Raw genomic sequence first — 26657 nt, 5'->3', positions numbered from 1 at the left:
TCATTATGTACTAAAATCCTTTTGAAACAAAGTTACAAGAAATCCTTATAAAATACTTTTGCCGACTTAAGCAAACCAAGTCCTACTTGGATGCTTATCAAAAGAGTCCTACTTGGATTCCGTAATTATGCTCCACGGCACAAACTAGCCTTTGCTATATATATATACATACATGTTTTGTGCCTCAACATTGGTTTTGTAATAGAGTTCAAGTTGAGGCAATTTACTTCGAGAAAATTAAGGTTTCTCCTTGTGGTGAGAGAACTCTTTTGGGTGTGTATTTAGAGTTTGGGTTTTGTGAGAATATTTCGATACGTCATTTGTAATCTACATCTTTTTCCTGAATTATACAAATTTGTGTATTCGTTTACACTCGAATACATAAGAGAGAAAGTCAAACTTAAATTCAAACTCAAAAGTTGATAATTTATCTCCAAATTTGCGAGGTTAATTATGAACACTATAAAAGCAGTGCAAATCCCAATTTTTTTTTTTTTTTTTTTTAAGCCGAGTAGAGGTATGACCTCTTCTTCTGTTATTTTAAAAAGCGATTTTCGTACATGAAATACCAAACCCTACGCCTGTGATTGTATATGATTTTTTTTTCATTGTTTTTTTCATTGTGTAAAGTTTAGACTCGTTAAAATTTGAAACTTATTGCTTTATGGGTTTGTGTACTTTTTTCTTTTTCTTATATTTTTCTTTTGAATAGTCATATATTTTTTGAATTGTTTCAATAACTTATTCTTTAATTATATATCTTTTTTGGCATTTTGGAAGTTTTAACATTTGAATTTGTATATATTTGAACATGTTTAGCAAATTTTAATGACTATACCATGTATTATTCTTTTGAAGGTAATCAATTTTTCTTTTATATTTCTCCATTGCGTAACCATATACGTTTGGTTTTGTTTCAAAAATTTATAGGAAGTAAATCTTATGATTCTTTAATATTTTTTTGGCCTTTTAAAAGTTTTAACATCTGAATTATTTTTTGATGGTAACACATATTTCTCTTATATTTCTTTGTTGTGTAGTCATATAATTTGTAAGCTATAAATATTTTGATTCCTTTCAATAGTTATAACTATGAATTATTCTTTTGAATCCAACTTAGATTTCTCTTATATTTCTCTATTGTTTAGTCATATATATTTTGTTTTGTTTCAATAATTTCTAAGCAGTCAATCATCTGATTCTTTAATATTTGAGTTATTTTTTGTAGTATCTGAAACTGTTAAAAATAATTTTGTAAGCCATTGCACGTTCAAGCAATTACTTCTTCATCAAATTGTAACACAAATTGAAGTCATACAAGAACAAATCCTGCAATGGTGTAGTTTTTTAATCAATTTAAGATTTTATAAAATTATTTTAGTCCACCTTACAAATAGATAGGTTCTCGTGTATAGTATGAGTTAACGACTAGTATAACAAAATTATCAAAATAAATATATAAGGCCTTGTTTGATATCGTAGTTTAACAACGTGTTTTCAATTTTTAAATAATATTATATGTATTTCAACATACTTTTTTACTATACATCTTCCTAAAAAATACAAACAATATTATTAGAACAATGTTACCAAACGGCTCTAAATCATTCTAACAAAAGAAATTATCAAAATAAATAGTACTAAATTTTAGTCATATATCTTTTTCCTTCTTTGGGGTAAAAACGGAAAAAGGAAAACACTCAGGCTTTCACGCCGTAAATTCCAAAAACTAAAAAAACAGAATCAGAGAGAGAGAGAGAGAGAGAGAGAGAGAGTCTTCTGTTAGCCTCTTTTTCAGAGTCCGACCGGTGACTCCGCAAGTTCTCGGGTCGGTGGAGCTTCCTATTCGGATCCAAAATCTCACAATACCACCCTCTCATAAGTGTAAGCACTCCTAACAATCACACATACTTTTTGCCCTAATTTTGTTTTTATTTTCTCTCTCACTTTGTTTTAGGATTTGATTTTGGAATAAAAAACTTATCGTGTATTTTGATCGGTTCTGTGTCTATGAATTTGTTTTTTTTTTGGGTTGTTGTTTGGTTCCCGAGAAAACGGAAAAAATGAAAGAAGAAAACCAATGATGAAAAATTCGAGTCTTTCTGTGTTTAAACTTTTGATATTGTGATTTTCGTTTGGTTTCTTTCTTTTTCTTGCGAATTCTCGGCTGCCAAACGGAGGGTTTTAGTGTAATAGGAATGAGCTTGGGATAGTTTGAACCTAACAATTGTATGTGATCGTTTAATTTTCATATCACTAATGCTTATTTCAATTTAGAATCGATTTCTAATGCAAAATTACTCTAGCTTTCATTTTGTTTATACATGTTTGTGTATGTATATAAATTGAAATAATTTTGTGTGTATGTATATAAATTAATTAATTTTTCTTTTGGGGGGTTTATGAGTAGTTTTGATTTGATATAAACTATGTATTTTTCTCAATTAATGTCTGTCTAAGTTTAAATTTTTCCAAGATTTATGATCTTATAAATAGAAAAAATGAGCACTAAGATGAATGAAATGAGGGAATTGTGTGAAATGAGGGAATTGTGTAGAATTCTATGTGAAATGAGGTATATTGAGATCAAAATAAGCATAACATATTGTTATCTTTGCAGTTGACTTTAATGCTTAGCCTATGTGTGTTAGTGTGTGCCTGTGTTTCTCTTATTTGTTCAGTGGATGCTAAATACTAATATTAAGAACTGAGTCAATATACTGCATAACCCATATAAGTCATATTGAGAATGGGAAGTAAATATCTGTAAGGAAAGAAAATGTATCCCTACTTTGCTATTAGATCTGTGCCTGGTTAGTCTCTCTGTATGTATGCATTAACTTCAATTATGGGTTCAATGCAGCAGGAGCCTGCAATCATCAATTTAGGACCAACATGGGTGCAAAAAGGTGTCTGAATATTTCGAGAATTAGTAGAAAGTAACTTAGCTATGGAGCACAATATCACATGATACTGATACACGTACACCAATACATAAAATTTTTCAAAAAAGCTGCTATAAGGCACATAGGGGTACATTAATAAATAAATAAAAATGTCTATTTACAGTTTTATAAACTTTTTGAAATGTATTTCAAATTTGTAACTAAGTACCTTGAAAGGTTAGGCGTTGTTTCTTGTCAAATAAGTTACAAAGTTTTAGTATTCACATTTTCACATGTATTACATTTCCCCCTTTCACATATTTGCATTCTAAGTACATCTTCCTTGCATGTCAATCCCATATTCAAAATGTGGAAAAGATGTCAAGAAATTATTTCTTTTACTCATTCGTGTGACTAGCTGTGTTCACTTGTATCCAATGCATTTCCAGCCGCGACCAACCCATACACTAAGCTTTTTCCAGTACTGTCCTCTAATCAAGAAAATTTTATTTATGTTTCAAATGTTTGGCACGTATTGCATGTCCAATATTTGTTGGGTGGATACCAGTGTCTCCCAACAGACACAGCGGCACATGCCACCTCTAGAGAAGGATCAGTGCTTTCATAGCTTCTAAGTTAACTTTGCTCACATTAGTTGCCAATGGAATCCCATCACGCAGGGCCAATATATAAGCCTCTATAGTAGACTGTGGACCCAAGATCTGCATTACACATAACCCCTTTTACTTCTATGCCCATTTCATACCTAGTCAAACCTCCAGCTACCCAAGATCTGCATTACACATAACACCTTTTACTTCTATGCCCATTTCATACCTAGTCAAACCTCCAACTCCCGCTGGCTTAGGGTTCCCCATAACAAAACCATTAATTTTGAGTTTTGACCAGCCAAGAGCCTTGTAGTTCAAGTGGTCGGCACCTCCTAATGTTTTCAAAGGAGACATCTTGGATTCAAACCCCCCTTTCCCCAACTATTGAATGATCAAAATAATCTTTTTTGAGTTTACACCACTTTGAAGATGGTGGCTGCCCTAAGGATGATTGACATTGTACTTGTCCTATTTCAGATTCACCTTACATACTCATTGCAAGGTGATAAATTACTGATTTTCCTGAAAGCTTAATTTGTGAGGAAATTGTGAATTAATTATTTAATCATTATTCTAACACTCACCCTCACATGTGGGCCAAGACTCCCCCTTAATAAGTGGGACTTAACATGTGAGATTTTTAACTTTTTTAAATGTGAGGTAGAGTGAAGTCAAGGTTCAAACTCAAGACCACCTACTCTATACAATAATAAATTACCGATTATCCAAAAACTTAAGTTGTTTGGAAATTGTTAATTTAATCATTTAACCATTATATTAACACAAGGAAATTATATATATACATATATTTCAAGTATGTCTCTTTTATTTGCTTTAAAATTTTAACCATCTTCCCAATTTAACACATCCCGAACAGCCATTTTAAGAGCTTATGAACTCTACTTCCTAGTCAACATTGTAGCCACTAGGTCTAACTTTATTTTGCTACAGTAATTAGTCTAGTGCCTTTAGTAGGTGGACCCTTTTGATGAGTAGATGAGGAGAAACATTTGAAATGGTTTGGTCTTGTGCAGTGTAGAACTATTAATGCATTGAGTTTACTAAAGTCTCAAGAGAATGAAAAAGGGTAGAGGAAGACATCAAATGATGTTAGTAGAAGTATTAAACAAGGATATGACAATTAAGAAGATCACAGAGAGTATGATTTTAGTTTCAATAGAATGATGGAAAATAATACATGTAGTTGACCTTGATTAGTCAGTTAAGGATACATAGCATATCCCAAAATTTTCAAATTAAGGCTTTGTTTTGTTTTGTTGTAGAATGTCCAAGTGTGCACACATACAGCCCATGTTTTTTGTTTATATGTGTGTGCGTCTGTGAAGCACCGACGCGGCTCCAGAGGAGCCGCACCGGAGTCGGACTCGGCCGGACGCGGGGACGCGGCAGGGACGCCGCTGACCGCGAGTCCGTGCCGTGTCGGGTGCTGTTTTAGTTTTCAGTGTGCTTAGCAATATATTAAAAATATAAATAAATATATTTTTAATAATTTTTTAATCGCCGAGTCCTGCCGCACCTGCACCCATCTTTTTCAAAAATTGCCGAGTCCCGCACCCGCACCCGCACCCGCACCCGAGTCCCGAAACGCACCCGTGCTTCCTAGGTGTGCGTGCTCGCGTGTGTAATACAACAAACTATGAATTTGGTCCTGCACTATATGTCAAAGGTTTATTTGGTCCTTAAACTATTAATTGTATCACTTTAGTTCTTAAAATTTTGAAAACAGTACAATGTTGCCCTTGCATAGTTTGTGCAATTTAGACAGGTAACTTTGATGGCAAGTGGGGGCAAGGGTAATATTGAGCTGTTTTATTTGCTAGTGTTTTCAATTATTTTTGTGTCTTCTATGTTTTTTTGAATAATTTATTATTGCACATAAGAGCACATTGCCTAATACCAAGTTGTATGGGGCCCAACTACCAATGTATGTATGACATGATTAACCTTAAAAAATGAAGGCATTAGGCTGAGGATTATAGTCTTGACATTGATTTTCTGGGGTTAAGAGCCTTATATATAAAACAGGTAAGGTTCTTTACGCCTTACAGAAAACGTATGTCATGATTCACCTTTAATTTATAATGGTCTATCATCTCTGTTCTATGCTTAGTTTGCTTTTCTGATAATCTAATTGACCTTTGGGGGTTCGATTTTGTATTCCAGATGGAAGAAGCCTCCCTTAGCAGTGAGCAGGTGCCCGATAATGAGTGCAATGAAATTCAAAAAGAAGAAGATGGTGTAATGACAGAATTAGATTATCAAAATGGTCTCTCTGAAGGAAGGAAGGAGTTTGTTGCACCTGCTGTTGGAATGGAATTTGAGTCATATGATGATGCTTACAATTACTATAATTGCTATGCTAAGGAAGCGGGGTTTCGCGTTAGAGTGAAGAATTCATGGTTCAAGCGTAATAGCAGAGAGAAGTATGGTGCAGTACTTTGTTGCAGCAGCCAGGGTTTTAAAAGAATTAAAGATGTAAATCGTTTAAGAAAGGAAACAAGAACCGGTTGCCCTGCAATGATAAGAATGAGGTTAGTTGACTCCAAAAGGTGGAGGATACTTGAAGTTACACTTGAACACAACCATTTATTAGGTACCAAGGTCTACAAATCAATTAAGAAGATGGGTAGTGGAACTAAAAGGAAGTCAGAGTCAAATTCCGATGCAGAAGTACAAACAGTCAAGTTGTACAGAGCACTTGTGATAGATGCAGGAGGCAATGGGGGCTCAAATATAAATGCAAGAGAAGTCGGAAATTTCACTGATCATCCCAATCAGCTGAGCCTAAAAAAGGGTGACACACAAGCCATTTATAACTATCTCTGCCGTATGCAATTGGCTAATCCAAACTTCTTTTACTTGATGGATCTCAACAACGAAGGGCGTTTGAGGAATGTGTTTTGGGTTGATGCTAGATCTAGGGCTGCATGTTGTTACTTTAGTGATGTTATTTATTTTGACAACACATATTTGTCAAACAAATATGAGATCCCTCTTGTGGCACTTGTTGGAATAAATCACCATGGCCAATCGGTATTGCTTGGGTGTGGCCTGCTTGCAGGTGAGACAACAGAATCTTATATTTGGTTGTTCAAAGCTTGGCTTACGTGCATGTCAGGACGCCCTCCACAAACTATTATTACTGATAGGTGTAAGGCTTTGCAGAGTGCAATTGCAGAGATGTTTCCAAGATCTCTCCATCGTTTTGGTTTGTCACACATTATGAAAAGAGTTCCAGAAAAATTGGGAGGGTTACGCAACTATGATGCAATCAGGAAAGCAATGATTAAAGCAGTTTATGAAGCTTTGAAGGTGATTGAATTTGAAACTGCATGGGTATTTATGGTCCAGCGATTTGGAGTTGGTGATCATGAGTGGCTTCGATCTTTGTATGAAGACCGAGTTAGGTGGGCACCGGTTTATCTGAAAGACACATTTTTTGCTGGAATGTCTGCTGCACGTCCAGGTGACATACTGAATCCCTTTTTTGATAGATATGTGCACAAACAAACTCCTTTGAAAGAATTTCTTGATAAGTATGAATTGGCTCTACATAAGAAGCACAAGGAAGAAGTCCTCGCAGATATTGAGTCAAGAAGCTCAAGCCCCTTACTGAAAACAAGATGTTCTTTTGAGTTGCAGCTCTCCAAAGTGTACACAAGAGAAATATTTAAGAAGTTCCAATACGAAGTGGAAGAGATGTATTCTTGTTTTAGCACAACACAGTTGCACATTGACGGGCCAATCGTAATATTCTTGGTCAAGGAGCGTGTTTTGGGTGAGGGAAATAGGAGGGAGATTAGGGATTATGAAGTTCTATACAACAGAACAGCAGGCGAGGTTCGTTGTATTTGCAGCTGCTTTAACTTCTATGGGTACCTATGCCGGCACGCATTGTGTGTGCTTAATTTTAATGGGGTGGAGGAGGTCCCTCCTAAATACATTCTGTCACGATGGAAAAAGGATTACAAGCGCTTGTACATTCCCGATGTTGGCTCTGGTAGTGTAGATGCTACTGATCGTGTGCAGTGGTTTAATCAATTATACCGAAGTGCCTTGCAAGTTGTTGAGGAGGGGGTGATTTCTCTAGACCATTACAATGTGGCATTGCAAGCTTTTGAGGAATCACTGAATAGGGTTCATGATGTAGATGGCAGGCAGGCATTGCCAGCTTTTGAGGAGTCATTGAATAGGGTTCATGATGTAGAAAGCAGACAGGAATAACTTTCTTTTTTGTGATGATGGTCGAAGATCCCTTCTTCAACTACCATGGTAATCTTATTTTTATTCCCTCCCTTTTTCTCGAGGGCTGCTTCCATCCGTTCTTCATGCAGAATGTCCATAACATATATAATATAGATAGGTGCAATGGGTCAGCTTGCACGTTGCCTATTCTTACATCTTAATTTACATAGTTTTCTCCCCCTTTCTTTTTTGACATTTCAAATTATCTCAGCTATGTTACTCTTCTAGGCAGATAACATTAAGTATATAGCACGTTTCTGGGTTAATGTAGGCTTATCCTTTTCCAGACTTCTTTCTGGGGTTTGATGTATATACTGACAACTTTTTGTTTCTGTTCATATAATTCTAATTTTTGACATATACATTGGATGAAGCTTGTGATTTACATGAGAAAAATAAGCATACCTTTTCCAGACATGTTTCTGGGGTTTGATGTATATACTGACAACTTTTTGTTTCTGTTAATATAATTCTAATTCTTGACATATACATTGGATGAAGCTTGTGATTTACATGAGAAAAATAAGCATACATTTTAGTCTGCCAAAATGTTTAAACAATTTGACTGCACAGGTCCATGTTTGATTGTAAATGCATCATTATCAATCCTCTTCAAATATGTAGGCTAAAATGCATTGTTCATGTCATAGACATTTTTAGTCAAGCAGATTGTTCCATAGTGCACGTCTGCTTCGTTAAAGCATTTTTATGTACATTCCATCCCTTAATTCTCCACAGAGGACTTCGAGACCCTGGACTCTCTAGCTAATTTCTGAATGTGTTGTGTTTTCAGCCAAGCAAGAGCAATGATTTTTTGAAATCACTGCTAAGCATTCTTGAATTTGACTATTTTAGGATTTAGGATACTTTGTTTTTCTGAATCAGGTTAGGGATACTTTTTTTCTTTAATAGAAAGCAATGTTTGATTGGAACACGGCTTTACAGAGAGCACCCTTCAACCCACAATACCTGACACGGTCTTGGGGGGAAAGGCACTCTAGTTCAAGTACGAAACACCCTTAAAATTTCTTTTTCAAAGCTCATTTACATAACACATGAGCAGCCTCATCGGGGGATCTATTGACCCAACCAAAGGACACGTTCTCAACCTGATTACACAAGGATCTGATATCCTCAAGGACAAACTGCATATTAATGAAGGCCTAGCAAAATCCTTGCTCAAAGCTATGACAACTACTTTTTTCAGCTCTAACTTTGATACTAGTTGCAAGCTCCATAGCATTGCCAGTGCCTCAGCACCCCCTGGACAGCAGCAAGAATGTTTTTTTTTCTCCCAACAACTACTATCCCTGCAGCATAGCTTTCTACAGAAGTATCACAGTTCATGGGTTGGTCTTTGACTCTTTTCCGTTGCTGAATCAAGGTCTTTCTTGCCTTGGGTTGTGCACTTCTAGCTTGTATATGACTTAGGCTGTTGATTTTAAATGAAATCTCCAATTACTGAATCTTGCCTCTTGCTGAAACAGATCTATTTGCATACACTTTGTGCAAATCACATTTTTCTTTTTGCTAGGAATCACATTTTTCTTTATTTTAACATCATTTCTTTTCTTTTTCTTATGTAGATTAAAAAAAAAAAAAAACCATCATTTGTAAAGTAATTTTCTGCTTAGCTTCAACCTAGTCGGATTCTTTTACTGCCTAATTTATGGCTGGTAAGTTCCGTAAAAGAATCTCTTTTGTGATTGGAACTGTCTTGTGCGTAGCTGGTTAGCTTTTTAGGAAATTCATGACATTACACCAATTAAATACGATGATGCAAAAATCTTCAGTGGGCTATGAAAGAAAACACGAAGTTATGGAAGACTTGAAAGAAAGAAATTCCTCATTGGAGGGCACCAGGGTGACACCGACCAAAGTTTCTTTTGATGCTTAAGTCAAATTTTCACTAAACTTATGAGAAAAAATTATGGAAGTAGAAAGAGTTTTTTTTTTTTTTTTACTACTTTTACCTTTGCAAAGTGGGGCCATGACCATATATAGGCAACCTGAGTAACCATTGCCTCCATAAATGTCTTATTCCATAATTGGAATGTAGTTAGCACTCTGGTTGTAACGTCCATGTGGTTGTTAGGATAGTAGGATACATGATTATTGGGAACGGGTCATGAAATAATTGGCATATTAAATGTATTCCAAAGGTTATGCTTTCCTTTTCTAATCTAGTAACCGTTGCCTCCATAAATGTCTTATTCCATAATTGAAATGCAGTTAGTATACGGGCTGTAATGTCCATGTGGTAGTCAAGATTGTAGGATATACGACCATTGGGAACGGGTAATGAAAAAATTGGAATATTAAGTGTGGGTTTGGATACACGTCTGGCGTTTTGAGTTTTGTGTCTTTTCTTTTTTTTTTTTTTTTTGGCATGCGGTTTCGGAGACAAACAACTACTGTTCATGAATAGTAGCTGCACTATTTGACTTTTCAACCATTTTTAGTACATTAGTGAGTCTCGTGCACTGTTCATGGGACTCATAAATCTCACTTTTTAGTAATTTTTTTCATTAAAAATGGGTCTCACGGTACTATTCACACACTTAAAAATTATTTTACTACAGTGTTTTCAGTTTTCAGTTTTAGCAAAATAAATTTTATCTAAACGGACCTTTAATAACAATTTTTTTTAACAGAATTGGACAAAATGCCTAAATTGAATAAATTTGAAATTTAAAGAACTCAATTGAACGAAAGTAAAGTTAGAGGACTAAAATTTAGAAGTTGCAATTTTCATTTTAGCCTAATTTTTGTTATTATGAATAAAATGTGTTGTAATGAAATAACTAAATATATTCATAAGTTTGGTTGTGAATTGTAACATTAGAATAAAATTTAAGATTTATTTTATGAAATATCTTCCTCATATACAATTATATTTCCTAATTTTTTTTTTTAAATTGAGAGAGAGATGAGTTATTTTTTTTATGATTTTTTATTTTCAAAATCATTACGTGCATATGAAAAGTTTGTTTATTCGGAAATATATTATTTTTAGTAACTATTACACCTATTAAGGAATAACAATTACAAACCTTTTAGAGATGAATAGTTATTCTTCATTTTAAATAATAGTTATTTATAAGGATTGTTTATCCCCTGCAATAAAAATATAATCAAACTACAAAATAGCTAAAGCATTGAAATAACTATTATTAAAGTGTTTGTTATAATCTACCAAACATGTTCCAAGTTTTAGAGCACTTGCACCGGTCAATATAAAATGATATAAATACAAAATTTGGCCAATTAAACTGTAAGAGCACAATTTGGTGCACGGACCAAAAATGACTCAGACAAAGGCCCAATAAGCCCACTGCAATAGATTTGTTAGAGAATGGATTGGATATTGATTACACAATAAGTTGAAGTAAATCACGATGAGACAAGAAGCCAATGAAATTATTAAAACAACAAATTATGAAGAAAAGAGGCTCCTCGGGCCGAGGAAGGTCTATTTTATATATGTGGGTTCCTTTCTTACTTATACAAGTATTTCAATTCCTGGTTACAAAGTCTCCTCTCTTTCTTTTCTCTTTTTTCTGATCCCCCACATATGAATCTCCATTTTCCTTTTATATTTAGATTCAAATCATCTTAATCCTACACTTGGAGGGCTGAGATTGCATTCCTAGGGCTTCTATCTCATCTAGAACATACTAATAAGCTTCTACCCTGCAATCTGAGCTGTGCCACTACTGTTCATGGTCATTTCCTCATTAATGTGACCAGATGAGTAGTTGTCTTGTATTTAATACAGAGGGGATAACTTCTACACCTTTCTCCCTTCATCCTTCTCGTAACTTGTGCTAAGTCTGCTTTCTTCCCTTTGTGATATTTTGACTTCATGCACCTTACACAGCTAATGCTCGTCCCCAAGGTCAGCTAATGCTCGTACCTGAGATCCGAGGTGTATCCTAAAAAATAATTTAACAGTCCATCTAAATAGGATTAGGGGTCCTCGTCCCCACAATCAACAACATCAGTTTGTCTAAAATTATGCATATATTGTCCACAACTACGATACTTGTGTTTACATGGTTACTATTCATGTGTAAAAACATATTTTATTCAAATTACTTTTTCAGTTTAGGCATGTGTATTTTAAAAAAGTAGTTATGTGAATGAAAAATAAATTTTTTTTTTTATAAAATTGAAATAGCTTTTAAAATAGATAACCTAATGCAAGTGTTTTTTAAAAGTGTTTGTATAAAATAGAAAAAAAAAAGTTCTTATGCAAAAATAAATATAAATTTTTGAATTAATCGATGTGGATGCTTTAACAACATCTTGAATGCCAACTACCAACCAATAAATCATTGGTAAATATGAATATATTCTTCTAAAAAATTATAAATAAAAATTTTAGTACCCCCATAGATACTTTGGTGGTAGATTCATTGGTCTGGACCGTCTAAGATGTGTGAAAGTGGAATATTTCTCTTTTTGTTTCAGCAATTATGTTTTCTTGAAAATAAGTCATTTTTTAAAAAGTCTTTTCGATAAAACTATCTTATTTTCTTATATTTGGTAGCAACCTTGAGGTAAAAAAAAAAAAAAGAAATTAACTTCTCTTATTTAGCTTGCTGTAAAATAGAATTATTTTACAAAAACTTTTAGTGGAAAATAATTTCTTAAAATAAGCCATATTTTTTCTATTGCTTAAAAATAATTTTCCTTTGACTTATTTTTTTTTAATATTACCAAATACTAGAAAACACATAAATCTATCATTACTCGAAGTTTTTTTTTTATATATAGTTATTTTATAAATATAAATATTTGTGAAGTATGGGAGTAAAGTTCGAGACTCAAGTAGAATTGCCCAGGCATGCACTTAAATTAGCCTGGATACGAAAGACACTTAGTCAGGGGCATTTCTGATATTACAGTTTTCCTTTTTCAGTTGGTGAGGACTAGAGAGTAAAGAGCGAACTGTGAGAGCAGAGCACTGTGTAACCCACGCGCCCCTCTTGCGCTTCCACCAACTCTACTCTCCGGCGATATCTCCGATCAGGTAGCACCCGGAAACCAAACAATTCCCAACTCAAATTCTATTTTTTCAATTTTTCTTACTCTCCGTTTGTTTCCCGAGAAAAATGTCCAATCTTTTTATACTTTGTCAAAAAATAATTGTTTGGCTGTCTAAGTTTTGACAGCTCAGCTCTATTAATCCGAATTGTTGTTATTTATTTAGTTTATTATTAGAAATCAATTCTGTTTGGCTGCGGAGAAAGTGTAAAAGGGTCTTTGTTGTTTTGGTATTATAAGCAGTGTAAGACATTTCATTAATAATGCAAATTTAGAATAAGGAAAAAAAAAAAAAAACTGATTTCATTGATTCGTGTGTGTGTGTGTGTGTAATTTGGAAGAATTTGCTATGTACAACCTAATGCTAGAGAATGAAATGAGTTTAGTTCTAATTTTGGGTCTTCAAAATGAGCAGTAGAATGAAATTCGGGCGAATTGGTATCATAAAACACAAGTTTTTGGCGCAATTGGAAAGAGTTGATATATGCAACAAACAAACCTTTAGGTAGCTGAGTGTTAATGTGATCATTGTCTTTAGCAAATAGTGATTGCAGAGAGTAAACCATAGAGAAATTGATAGGTGCAGCTCCAGGGGCAGAGCTAGGATTTTTTGTTTTGGGGGGGGGGGGGGGAATTTTGGTATTAATATATTAGTTTGAGTCAAGATAAACCGTCGTACACATGGTAAACGGACATGCACAAATATAAACATTAATATTTTAATTTTTGATACTAGAGTAGGTCATAATTTATAAATATATTGTATATAAAATTAACAACTTTCAAATATGTATATTCCAAGATAATATTTTAGGGGAATTATCATCTTTAAACTCAAATGAGTATATAAAAGCTGTCTAGTTTGATATTAAACATGTACAAAAAACGAATTAGAGAAAACAAAAACTACCTTGTCTCCATAACTGTTAGACCAATTGACAAATTTTATTAGTTTTTAAGAGCATTATTGGACTAACTCAAACATTTGGGGGGCCAACTTCTATTTTTGTAACTAAATATTTTTAGTTTTAATACTTATATATAATATAAATTAATTTTTTAATTTTGGGGGGCCAAGCTATGCTTAGCTCCGCCCGTGTGGCTCAATTTTCTTTTGGATAGGATATGAGAGAAGGTTTCTGCTTGAAAAGAAAATGGGGTCTGGTTTAAATGGAGGAGTTGGAATAGAAAGCTACTTTTTTTTGTTAGCAATAGTGTAGGTTGTAAGATTAAAGATGAAGCTGAAGTTTGTTTAGGAACAAGTTTGCAGGAATTTTCCCAAGGAAATTTATCTCTCATTCTTTCTCATCTTTTCTTTTCCATGACTGGTATAATTGTGTATGCTACTTGCAGCAAACTCGTAGACCACCTAAAAAGGAATATTTTATTATTTGAACCATATATTGAATAAGAAGTCCAATGGGGAGCAATACTTGAAACAGCAATCCATAAAAAAACTCCATATTGAGATCGGTTATGTAAAAAAAAAAAAATCCTTCCTAATTCACTAATTCGGGAGAAGATACTGAACTGTATTTGTATATGCTACAAAAATATGGGTCTTATTGGGGATTATTTCTGTTTGTGTGTGTGAGTGCACATGCGTGTTTGTCACCTCTAATCTTGCATACATAGCCTATGAGGTTTAATTTGTTAGTTTGTGATGGACCATCCAAGATTTGGATGTGCCAAGCTGAAAATCCAACCTAAAAAGAGTGTTATCAAGAATATTAATCTAGATGATATACAGTAGCTATCTTTTGAATCTTTTAGTGAGCGAAATTGCTTGGCCTCTAGCATTGGGTATGTCTTTAGGTGCAATCCAAGAGTCATGAGGCTTTTCTGGATGCATTCTAGAGAAGAATAGTAAATGGTTTAAAGCTTAGAAGGGGATTTACATTGTCATTGGTGGAAGTATTAATTTCATGAGATCAATCCAGTGCAGCATCCATATTCATAATCTGCCCATGTTCAAGGTTCTGGTCAAAGCTTCTGATTCTGTTAAGAAGCTTTTGATGGATTTCTTTGAAGGATTAGATACTAGTTTGGACTATACATTTTTACGAATTGTAATCTGGCATTGAGTGATGTGGAGAGAAAGTTGACAATTAAAATGGAGGAGCTATTAATATTTTATTTTATAAGCATGAGACAATTTGTGATTGATAAGATAGTTTATTTGATTAGTGTGGTGAGCATAATTTCCTGACGACATTCATGTGGTGAAATACTGAAATTTGATATTATCTGTCAGTGCATATATAGGTGATTTTTTTTAGATACTGCCATGCACTGAGTGACAGCTACATGACCTTAGAGTAGCTATCTAGTTAATATAAAAAACTATAGTAGGACCGTAATTTTTCTTCTAAAGTGTCCTTTAATCTACTAGATTTCATCCATTGAGAACTTGAAATAAATATAGAGTCCTTTAAAAGATGTTGATTGGGTAACAAGTTCATTATGATTCTCTCTTCTTTTTCTTATTTTCTGTCAATGTTTATATATTCTCTTGTTACCTTTGTTGTTTCTATTATTAATTCTGTTTATGGTTCCTTGGTTCTTTTTCTCTTCTAGATGGATGAAGTTTCTCTTAACAGTGAGCCAGTTGGTGATGATGACGCTGATGGATTTGAGATAGAAGGAGATTGTGCAATGACGGAATATGTTGGTCAAGCTGGAATAATTCAAGGAGAGAATCCCCTTCCTCCTGCTGTTGGGATGGAGTTTGAGTCTTACGAGGATGTATATTACTTTTACAATTGCTATGCCAAGGATCAAGGATTTGGGGTTAGAGTAAGCAATACATGGTATAGAAAGAGTAAGGAAAGATACAGAGGAAAACTTAGCTGCAGTAGTGCAGGTTTTAAAAAGAAAAGTGAAGCAAACCGCCCGAGGCCAGAAACAAGAACTGGTTGTCCAGCGATGATAAAGTTCAGATTGATGGACTCCAAAAGATGGAGAATTATTGAAGTGGAGGTTGAGCACAACCACTTGATCAGCCCAAAAAGTGGAAAATTTTATAAATCTCATAAGCACCTGGGTGTTGGAACCAAAAGAGCATTGCAGTTAGAAAGTGCTGAAGAAGCACAAAAAATTAGGCTTTTTCGGACAGTGGTTATTGATGCTGAGGATAATGAAAGTCTGGATGTTGATGAAGGAGTATTTGGGAATAATGTTGACTACTGCAATCAATTGAAGCTCAAAGTAGGAGATGCTCAAGCAGTAATTAATTACTTCACCCACTTGCAATTAATTAATCCGAACTTCTTTTATGTGGTGGATCTCAATGAGAAAGGATGTTTGCGGAATTTGTTCTGGACAGATGCAAGAGCCAGGGTTGCATATGGCTATTTTGGTGATGTAGTTGCAATTGACACTACCTGCTTGACAAATAAATATGAGGTTCCCCTGGTTTCTTTTGTTGGAATGAATCACCATGGACAATCTGTGCTGTTGGGTTGTGGTTTACTTGTGGGTGAGACCATTGAATCATATACGTGGTTGTTCAGGGCATGGCTAACATGTATGTTAGGACGCCCCCCACAAGCTATTATTACTGACCAGTGTTCAACCTTACAAACGGCTGTTGCTGATGTTTTCCCAAGAGCTTCTCATTGCCTGTGCTTATCACATATCATGCAGAAAATTCCAGAAAAACTAGAAGGATTGTATGAATATGAAGCAATTATAGCAGCATTGAATAGAGCAGTTTATCATTCACTGAGGTCCGAGGAATTTGAAGCAGCCTGGGAAGATATGATGCAGCGTCATGGACTGAGGGATCAGAAATGGCTTCAAGTATTATATGAAGATCGGAAACGGTGGGTTCCAGTCTATTTGAAGGACACGTTTTGGGCTGGAATGTTTCCAATCCAACCAAGTGATGTTGTATCTTCATTCTTTGAAGGATATCTTGACAAACAGACTACTCTGAAAGAGTTTTTAGATAAGTATGATCAGGCTCTGCAGACAAAGCATCACCTTGAAGACTTAGCGGATATGAATTCAAGAAATTCAACTTATATGCTAAAATCAGGAAGTTATTTTGAGTTGCAGCTCTCAAAATTGTACACAAATGATATATTAGAGATGTTCAAAAGGGAGGTGGAGGGGATGTACTCTTGTTTTAGCACTAGACAATTAAATGCTGATGGGCCAATCTTTACATACATTGTCAAGGATCAAGTTGAAGTAGAGAGAAACAGGAGGGAGGCAAGGGATTATGAGGTCTTCTATAATGCAACTGAAATGGAGGTCCTTTGTATTTGTGGTTTATTCAACTTTAAAGGTTATTTATGCAGGCATGCACTTTCTGTCCTTAACCAAAATGTCATGGAGGAGATCCCACCTCAATACATTCTATCACGGTGGAGAAAGGATATACCGCGCAATTATGTTCTTGATCACAGCTCCAATGGTATTGATGCTAATAATCCAGTTCATAGGTATGATCATCTGTACAAATGTGTAGTGCAGGTTGTGGAGGAAGGGAGGAAGTCAGAAGACCGTTACAAGTTTGCATTACAAGCATTGGATCAGATATTAAACAAGCTTCGTCTTGTGGACAATCAGTCGATGTAGTTTATAAGATCAAAGTTCCCGATCTATGTAACTTGAAGTTTGTACATATTTTTTATGTGACTTGATCTCTTTTGCTTTTAACTTCATTAATCACAGGAGGAAACATGTACAAAATGTCCAAAAATCCATCAGACAATGAGACAAACTTCCCTTTTCCGTGTCAAATTTGGGGATTCAGTAGTCAACCCACAAAATTTGCTCTATAATTTTTGTGTATTTTCATCGATTAGCTGAACTGAATGCGTGACAATCAGCAGGTAGTAGAACATAGAAACCGCCTCACGCCAAAGAGTCTAGGAGCCAACTTTAACACCATGTTTGGATGAAAGGAGGTGAGGGCAGAGGATACTATAGATTAAAAGAAGGGCCTCTACATGTGCGCTGATAGCCTTTCTAAACTCGGTCTTGTGCAGTCTTTAGATTTTGTGTTGTATCCCAGTCCGCCTGTGGACTTGGCTCCTCTTATTGAGGCTGATAAGCGTGGCTTGTACTCCAACAGGAGGTGCCCTGCACCTTTTTCTGTTTTCTAGTTCTTTATTGATATTCCAGTTTACCAAAAAAAGAAGAAAAAAGAAGGGCCTCTATTCTCCTATTCTCTCCCTCTCTTCCAGACATACTCTCCTAAGCCATTCATAAACTCGCATAACATGTGACATCCATACCAATTGCAAGTCTAATGGCACATATTTTTGTAACTATTTTTATTTATTTATTATAAAAATGGTTGATGTTTTGTTCTGATTGGTGCATGGTAAAAGTAGCATCATCGATAAGATTTTACTCTAATTACAACTTACCACTTTAACAAGTTGTGTAGAGTTATGTCCCTAAATTTACTCTTTAAGGGACACCACAACCTCTTTATGGGAAAATCACAACTTCACTATGTCCAACAACATAAAACAAAGGCATTGCATGACCAACTTAAGCTCCATTTGAGAATTTGATATTTGGTGTCACCGTTACATACAACTATATTTATATGGGGGTGGATCCCACACATGTGAGTGTCGTTACATGTGTAATAGTGACATAAAATCTTTTTTCTCATTTGTAACTCTCCAAAATGTTTGGTTATGGAACATTTATCATGGAGTTGTTATTAGAACATCCTATTTCAAATTAAAACCCAAAGCTCAAACTTGACCTTATCATAAACGCAATACAGTTGTTACTTAGTGTCACTTAAACGCAATTCTTTTAAGTATTATTGTAACTCAACTGACACCTTTTAGTATTTTCAATAGAGACAATCACAGTTCAAATATCTAAATCTCTTCTGCGCCCATCTATCGAATAATTAAAAATAAATAAATAAATAAAGTTATAAGTAAAAGGAAAATATTTCAATCTGGTGGCTAGCTTGAAGCTCATTATTATTAGTACAAAAATTGAGCCCACCTAGCTATCTAATGATCGGACAATTGAGCGGGTCAAGTCTGGATCATAATTCATAACCCGAAAATTTTCATTGCCTACTTTGCCCTCAAAACATTCTCCAAATTCATAGTTGTACCACTATACATTGGAATTCAATTTGGCGCGGATTCCATTTCTCCCAAATTTCCATTTCCGCTCCCAAAGTCTCAGGTCAGCTTCCTCTAACTCTCTCCATCCCTTTTATCTGTTTGGTTCCCGAGAAAACGTAGATTTTTTTTTTTTTTTAAATTTTTTTTGGGGAAAAAACGAAACTTCTTTTTATGCTACTCAACGCCTTGGTTTCTACACTTCCACTGTTGTTTGTCTGTTTTGCTTTCTTTTCTACCTTTTCTTCTATTTTCTTGCCAGCTAAATAACGGGCTAAGGGAAACTCCGTTTGTTTGCTGAGAATTTTTATGAACAAAAAGATCAAAAGCAATCACCCAGTTGTCAACTGTGGGATTTTCAGCCCTAACCGTGTCTTAACTATAATCATCTACATTTTGTTTATTTGAGGATTATTCATTTCTTTAGTAACATAGTAATTGAGAAAAACAATGATGTTCAATTAAACAATCCTAGGAATGTTGTCTGGTTGTGTTTAGTTGAGGTGATTTACAAATATGACATAAATTGAAAAAAAAAAAAATCTTTGATATTATAGAAGCAGAATTTCTTGAGATTAATAAATGATACTAGATGAGTGGCTTTTGTACCATGGTGCTTTTTATATATAAATATATATATATATATATATACACACACTATATTTTTTTTTGTTAATTTATGGTTGAAATTCAAATTATAGTGTTGGGTTTGTCATTTGTGAAGCATATGGTATGCAACAATTTACCTTTTCTATCTCTTTGTTATGTTGCTAGTAACAAATTGATTTGGAGAGGGAAGGCAAGATAAATTGTGGGTCTTGAAGCCATGATCTCAACCTCCCTAGTGTACTTATAGGGGAAGATGTGCTTGAGTCCAATTGACTAATATTCATATATTAGCATGCATTCAAAGATGAAATTCATTCCACTTATATTGTTGGATTACTGATTCTATATAAAATATGTCGATTGTTTTTAATCATAATCTTAACACTAAGCTAGAAACTGTAAGAAATATGAAGCTATGTGAAAAAGACTATTCACTTCAAGGTCCCTTAATATTTTAGCTCATTCAGGTAGCAAAGAGATTTCAAATTTCATTAAATGTCTAGAGTGGTGGAATTATGCAACATATGTTTAAATTTTTTTGGCAATCTCGTAGCTCTTTGCTTTTGATGGTAGTAACCTTGAATTAGGATGTTTGTTTTTGAAATAGTCAGCATCCAAAAAATCAATTTGTTAATGCATAATTAAGTATTCACATTGCATATGATAAATATTGATATATACACTAACATGCTCTGTGTGTGTGTCCTCTGTTGGATTGTCTCCAATCTTTGGCAAAGAAGTGAGAGCAGAAGCAAAAAGACAGAGTTATGAAGTTCAAGGCGTTCCTCACAGAAAATGGTGTGAATCTTTTAGAAAAGAGGTTCCTACCAGCCCTAGACAAGATGGGGAAGATCTGTCACCTGTACCTCACCAGAGACCACACAATGTTTCTCCACAACCTCCTCAATGGCGATGGAATTCAATCTGTTGCCCAGTTTCGTAAAGAAGCTCTTTTTGATGACTACCGCATCTCTAGCCAGAACGAGGACCGCATTGCCTTTGCCATTGACATTTCACTTCTCCAACGGGCTGTTCGTAGCAGTGTCAGCATTTGTACAGAATTTGGAAGTGGGCCCACTCAGAATCGTCTCCAGATTAAATTGGTGAAGAAACTACCTCCAAATTGTACTCAACCAATGCCTTTCCTTACCTTTGAAACCAAGGGTTATAAATCTGCAGTCATTCAAGATGTACCGATCTCTAAACCTTTTTCTAGAGCTCAGGTTATTGAGCTTCAAACTGGTCTTGATATGGCTCAAGATCTGCCTCAGACTCTGGTTCAGGTTCCAGATTTGAATCAGCTGCAGAACTTTGTGGATAGGCTGAAACATGTTGGTGATTTGCTCAACGTCTCTATTAGCAAATATGGGGATCTACTTGTACAGATTTCGACAACATTAATCACAGTTGGTGCTGAGTTTCAGAAATTGTTGGTCATAGGAGAGCAAGCAGATGCACCAGCTGAAGATAGAAATCTGAGTGCTCAGACCCGTTCAGCAAGGGCAATTTTGAGGGGAGATGCTCAATCTGTGCAAGTGAGTGTCAAGCACTTTGCGAAGAGCCTCCAGTGTCACTTGGCCAAGCCAGACTGTGCTTTCTATGGGATTGCTCCACAGGGTGCTTGCTTGACAGTGATATTTCAGTTCTTTATTCCTGGTTCTCGTCAGACTGATAAATCAATCAGTCTGCATTGCAGGCTTCCTGTTCTTGACCCAGGGTCAAGTTGAAGGCCAATGAGTTTGCCATCAGTGGTTGGCTTTGGAGTATAATGGCCAGTATGAAATATATTGACTGACTGTGATTCGCAGTTACAGGGATCTGTATGCATTTGTTGTACTCTAGCGTCAACATTTTGTATTTGCAGTTACTTTTTCTTAATCTCTTCCTTTAGGTGCTGGTTAGTATATGTGTTGGATCATGAGAGAGTAAAATCACAAGAAAATGTCAACATGAGTTAATGTAAATGAAGTATACCTTAGCGGTTGTGGAGTTTGACGCTTAGCATACCTTTTACATTCTCCCTTCATGTAGTCTGGAACTTGATCGCATGTCTAATATAAAACGGTCTCAATTCCAAACTAGCGGACAAGCAATTCATATACAGGATAATTAATTAAAATTAAACTTGCAGCTTTTTAAGTATTGCAGAAGTTAGCTTTTGTTTGACATTCTTTTGTTTGACATTCGTTCATATATGAGGTGCTCTAAGGTCCTTTGAATCGAAGGCTTTAAATAAAACTTGGCTTGAATAGACTTTTGAAGTGACCAATTGTTTGATTTTTGAGACAGCATTGGAAAATGGAAATCTATATTTCCAAAAGATAAAGCTGACATTGTGAAGACTAGATAATTAATCTGCATAGTGGATACGTTTGCAGATTCAGTAACGTTTAACTATAGATCCTATGGGGCTTGAATTGTGAGTGCACTAAATCAGCTGACCATATGTCAGAAGTTTTGAGAGCATTGAGCTTCATCTTAGCTCCAAGGTTCTGGTGATGGGGGGTTGAATATGACTTCATCCGGTGTCCCATTGAGGTATTATCAGTCCCCTACATGAGTTTTTTTGTCTTAGTTACTTGTGCTTGTATTGATGTAATCTTGCCCGTCAGCAAAACTAAAAACCCAACATTGGACATATGAATATTGCCATGCATTTCATTGTTCTTTCATTTAAAAAGAGTCGGGCTCTAATCAACCTTTTAAAACTAAAATACATTCCTTGTTCCGGCCATAAAGTAAAAGCTTGACTGCACCATAGACTCAAGGTTTAGAGTTTCCTGGATAATGAATATAGTAGATAGGAACAATTAGTTTCAACTTAATGGAAGTATAGGCAGTAAATGGCGCATTTTGAGATCTAATCAAGGTCCAGATTGGATATGGTAAATGTGCCAAGCTTTTCACTCCAAAGTTCATCAAAACGTATATGCACTGAATATGAAGATTAAAGGTAAAAAGACAAACCCTTGATAAGGGGTTCAAAAGACAGTGGGTTCTAGTTAGCTCAACTGGTAAAGTCTCTGATAGTTGAATAAGAGATCTGAGTTTTAATTCTAGTTTACATAAAAAACCGATTGGTGTCTTGATCTAATAATAAAAAGCTATCATTATAAGCGGACGCCATAGGTTGAAACTTTTTCTCAAAAAAAAAAAAAAAAAACTTTTGAACTATGAAAATTATAAGGTACTCCTAAATTACAAAGTGAGAGGAGGTATCCACTGAACCACATCATTGTACTTCGGGACTGCTTAATAATTACTCATTGAATTAGCTAGCTAAGAGTTTCTCTAGTTCTTCAGAGGTCAGATCTGTTAAAGAAAGAATATGTGCTTCAAAAACGATTCTTGAAAGCAATTGAAAGTCAGAGCAAGGAAGAGCCAAAGCTATCTTACCAAAGAGGCAGGTCTACTCTTACAATTCCATTCTTTAGTAGTTGAAGTAAATAAGTTTCTCTAGTTATTATTTAATTTCAGTCCCTCACAAGTCCTAGCTATGAGATGTGATTCTCTTCATGGTTGCAGAATGCACTGGAAGTATTAATGCTCTTCAAAAGCAGATGCTATACAGAGAAATAAGATTAGATCAACAATTTATAGTCTCCTTTATTAAATTCTCACCAATAATCTTTACATGAACATGAACCATGCCTGAAATGATGGAATCGAGTTTTATCTCTAACAATTACTTCCCTATTGTAAATCTTGGACACCAATTTTGCCACTCGGTGACAGTCCACACACATTCTAAGGTTCTTCACAATTCTAATTGTGACCCTAGATCCTGAACTAAATAGTGCAAAGGCAATAGCTAACTTTTCACTATGCCGGTTAAGTGCAGTCTCTTTATCTTCTTCCCCTACATCAAGGGAAATCTCTGATGTATCAGGTGAATACCCTGCAAATTTCAAGTCTCTTGTCATCTCATCTAACTTTGAATAGATTTCTTTAGATTGAGGATGTGACTGGTCCCCAGCTACAAATTCATGAACAATACCACTCATCTCTATCAAACTGCAACCTGGGGTTTTCTTGATTCCCCTATCTACCATAAGTTGTCTTAATTTGCGCAAGTTTTCCCATCTTTTGCAAGCTGCATATATATTACAAAGTAGAACATAAACAGCCCCATTTTCAGGCTCCAACTCAAGAATCTGTTTAGCTGCCATTTCAGCCATTTCTACATCTTTATGTACTCTACAAGCACCAAGAAGTGCACTCCAGACAATTGAATTTGGTTTCATGGGCATATTCTTTATAACCTCATGAGCATCTTTTAGATGTCCAGCTCGGCCAAGAAGATCAACCAAGCACCCATAATGTGCCACATTGGGTTCAATCCCATGTTGGGAGGCCATGCCAGTGAAAAACTTTCTTCCCATATCTATCATGCCAGTGTGAGTACATGCACAAAGAACACCAATAAAAGTTATTTCATCTGGTGCTATTGAAGCTTTTAACATTTCAGAGAACATATCAAGAGCTTCTTCACCATGTCCGTTTATGGCAAGACCCAAAATCATTGCTGTCCATGTAAATTTATCAATCCGAGGCATTTCCTTGAAAATCCTTTGCGCTTTTTCAACGTTCCCACATTTGAAGTACATGTCTATTAAAGCATTTCCCACATAGACATCATTCTTGATTTTGTTTTTGTCAATGTATGTCTTTATCCATTCTCCTAATTCAAGTGCCCCTAGATGTGCACAAGCAGTTAGAACACTAACCATGGTGAACTCATCTGGTTTTATATTTGAAGTTTGCATCTCACGGAAAAGTGCCAAAGCCTCTTTAAATTGGTTCACCCGAATGTATCCATCAATCATTGCAGTCCAAGAGACATAGTCTCTTTCAGGCATCTGATCAAAATACTTCCTAGCTAAATCAACTTCTCCAACATTGGTAAACCCTGCCACAATGGGGGTCCAAGAAATCACATCTCTGGTCTTCATGTTCCGAAAAATCTCAAGCGCAAGATCCATTTTCCCACAAGCTGCATACATATCAATCAAAGCATTTTCTAACATCAAAGAAGGTTCAACCCTGCATTCTTTTACGTACATATGAACCCGCTTGCCATAATCTAAGTCCTTCAATTTGGAGCAAGCTGATAGAACTAGAACAAGGGTAACTGAAGTGGGCAACAGTCCCTTTCTCTCCATCTCATCAAAAAGCTTTATTGATTCAATAAATTTCTTAATTCTGTTGTACCCAGACATCATTACATTCCAAGTAACCACATCGCTTGTCTGACTCAAATCAAAAACACCACGAGCCATATCAATCCAGCCGCATAAAGAGTACATATGCACCAAAGAATTTTGAACAAACACATTAGAATCAAACCCATATTTAACCACATGACAATGCAACTCTTTACCACGTTCCAATGCAATATCACGCGTAAATCCCTTCAGCAAAAACGGGAATGTGTAATGATCAGGCCTGAAATTCCTACTCAACATCTCTAAATACATAGAAACTCCATTTTCAGGAAAATCAATCCTAGAATAGCCTTTGATCATGGTGTTCCAGATGAACACACTTGGTTCAGACAATGTGTCAAACATTTGACGCGCATATTTCATATCACCCCATTCACAGGTACAACAAGACTCTATGATTCTATTTTGTAGGACAGGGTTAGATGTCAGCCCTGTTTTGATTGTGTGGGAATGGATTTGCTTGAGTTGGTCCATGGATTTGCAGGATTCAAAGAGAGAGGCCATTCTCTTGAGGGTGGAGGAATGTAAAGCTGAGAGAGTCAAATGAAAGTAGTGAGACTGAAATTGAGTGTGAGCCTTGTGGAGAAGAGAGGTTGTCATAAATGAAATGAATCAGCGCAACAGACTTAGAGTTGAGACATGCAAGTGAGCTCTAGCAGTTGCATGAATTACGTATTTTTTCCTGTCGGCTTTTCATATCTTCTAGACTTCTTCCTCTACGTTCTTTCCTCTAAATATTCCTTTTTTTTTAACCCGAACATTTACCAGTCCATGAGCTCGGTCACTAAATTATCGGTCCAATTGCAAGGTCATATAAAAATATTTAAAATATATATATATATATATATAAATCAGTTTGAGAAGTCCTAACATAAATTTTATACATAGAAAAGCTAAAATAACACAAGAATGCTTTTAATTTTATTTTATAGATAGATAGCAGTAAAGTTAAAACTTAAAATGAGATTAGCTAAAGTAATGTTTCTCAAAAAAAAAAAAAAAAAAAAGAAAAAAAAAAAAGAAAAGATGCTAAAGTAATGAACAAAATTAAAGGTATGCAGTAAACCCGCCAAAACGACTCGATTTAACCCAACCTGCTGAGTTTGGTCGGTTTTAGGGGTTAGTGAATTAGGTTGGGTTGTGAGATTTTTTTTTTTTTTTTTTCTTTTTGTTTACAGTAGGTTGGGTTGGTTTTGGGTCATAAGATTCACAAATATGCCTAACTCGATCCAACCTGCCTATATTTAATATATATTTAAATTAAAAAAATATTTAAAAAAATATTATACAATTTCGTTAGTTATTTTTTTGCCCTTCTTCTTAGATAAAACACAAACTCTAAGTTCTTCTCATATAATTTGTGTTAGTTTGGTGTTATACTCAAGATTATTTGGTTATAAATTTACTCTTATTTGTGGCGGAGTTGTTCTAATGCTCAATTTAAAAATACTAATAGTAATTAAAAAAATTTGTCCAACTTGACCCAACTCGATTTACATGGGTTGGGTTGGAGTCCTGTGATGAGTTGGGTTGAATTTTTTTAACCTAACATGATAGGTTAGGTTGAAAAAACCCCTCAACCCGACCCAAACACACTCCTAAACAAAACATTCAAAAGAAGAAACAAGGGTCACTCATTGGCACTACCCAACAAAAACATTAAACAAAACAAAAGAAACTACCCTTCAACTAAAAAACTAAAAAACATGGAGTTGTGAAATATAAAGTTTTATAATTATTCATACCAAAAGGCTCCCGCTGAAAGTGAAAAGGGATCAAGTTAGGAGCCAAAAAATGATGCATAGTCATAGAGGTTTGATGGGATAAGAGCCTTGGAGAGCAGTCTATTTTATTTTATTATTATTTTTATTAATTCTCTAGTTTTTCTTCTCTTTAAATTAT

General features: G+C 35.1%; 3 protein-coding genes across 4 annotated transcripts; 2 read left to right on the top strand and 1 right to left on the bottom strand.

Annotated features, from left to right (window-relative positions):
• The first annotated feature begins 1696 nt into the window (after positions 1-1696).
• LOC111991932 (uncharacterized) lies at positions 1697-17560 on the top strand. The gene is made up of 3 exons (XM_024023739.2): positions 1697-1884; positions 5681-7738; positions 15389-17560. Exons 2-3 carry the CDS (start codon positions 5681-5683, stop codon positions 17393-17395), a joined length of 4065 nt encoding a protein of 1354 aa, XP_023879507.2. The 5' UTR covers positions 1697-1884; the 3' UTR covers positions 17396-17560.
• A 1279-nt stretch (positions 17561-18839) lies between these two features.
• Positions 18840-21522, top strand: LOC111991950 (uncharacterized). 2 transcript variants are annotated; one of them, XM_024023758.2, is made up of 2 exons: positions 18840-18985; positions 20271-21522. In XM_024023758.2, exon 2 carries the CDS (start codon positions 20298-20300, stop codon positions 21255-21257), a length of 960 nt encoding a protein of 319 aa, XP_023879526.2. In that variant the 5' UTR covers positions 18840-18985; positions 20271-20297; the 3' UTR covers positions 21258-21522. The 2 variants fall into 2 exon arrangements, with proteins under 2 accessions (XP_023879526.2, XP_023879527.2); XM_024023759.2 differs by having other exon boundaries at positions 20268-21522.
• A 1589-nt stretch (positions 21523-23111) lies between these two features.
• Positions 23112-25518, bottom strand: LOC112025937 (putative pentatricopeptide repeat-containing protein At3g15930). Its single transcript, XM_024058614.2, has one exon. It carries the CDS (start codon positions 25353-25355, stop codon positions 23148-23150), a length of 2208 nt encoding a protein of 735 aa, XP_023914382.1. The 5' UTR covers positions 25356-25518; the 3' UTR covers positions 23112-23147.
• Positions 25519-26657: the final 1139 nt, after the last annotated feature.

This window comes from Quercus suber, unplaced genomic scaffold (genome assembly GCF_002906115.3).
Source record: "Quercus suber isolate HL8 unplaced genomic scaffold, Cork oak 2.0 scaffold_454, whole genome shotgun sequence".
In the NCBI taxonomy this organism is placed as follows: domain Eukaryota; kingdom Viridiplantae; phylum Streptophyta; class Magnoliopsida; order Fagales; family Fagaceae; genus Quercus; species Quercus suber.
Note: the sequence above shows the minus strand (reverse complement) of the source record. Positions and strands in the feature narration are given on the sequence as shown.

Excerpts from the sequence above, each read along its gene's own strand:
- LOC111991932 (XM_024023739.2), top strand. The coding sequence starts at position 5,681 with ATGGAAGAAGCCTCCCTTAGCAGTGAGCAGGTGCCCGATAATGAGTGC. Across the intron at positions 7,739-15,388 it reads ATGTAGAAAGCAGACAGGAA|ATGGATGAAGTTTCTCTTAA; the intron begins TAACTTTCTTTT and ends TTTCTCTTCTAG.
- LOC111991950 (XM_024023758.2), top strand. The coding sequence starts at position 20,298 with ATGAAGTTCAAGGCGTTCCTCACAGAAAATGGTGTGAATCTTTTAGAA.
- LOC112025937 (XM_024058614.2), bottom strand. The coding sequence starts at position 25,355 with ATGACAACCTCTCTTCTCCACAAGGCTCACACTCAATTTCAGTCTCAC.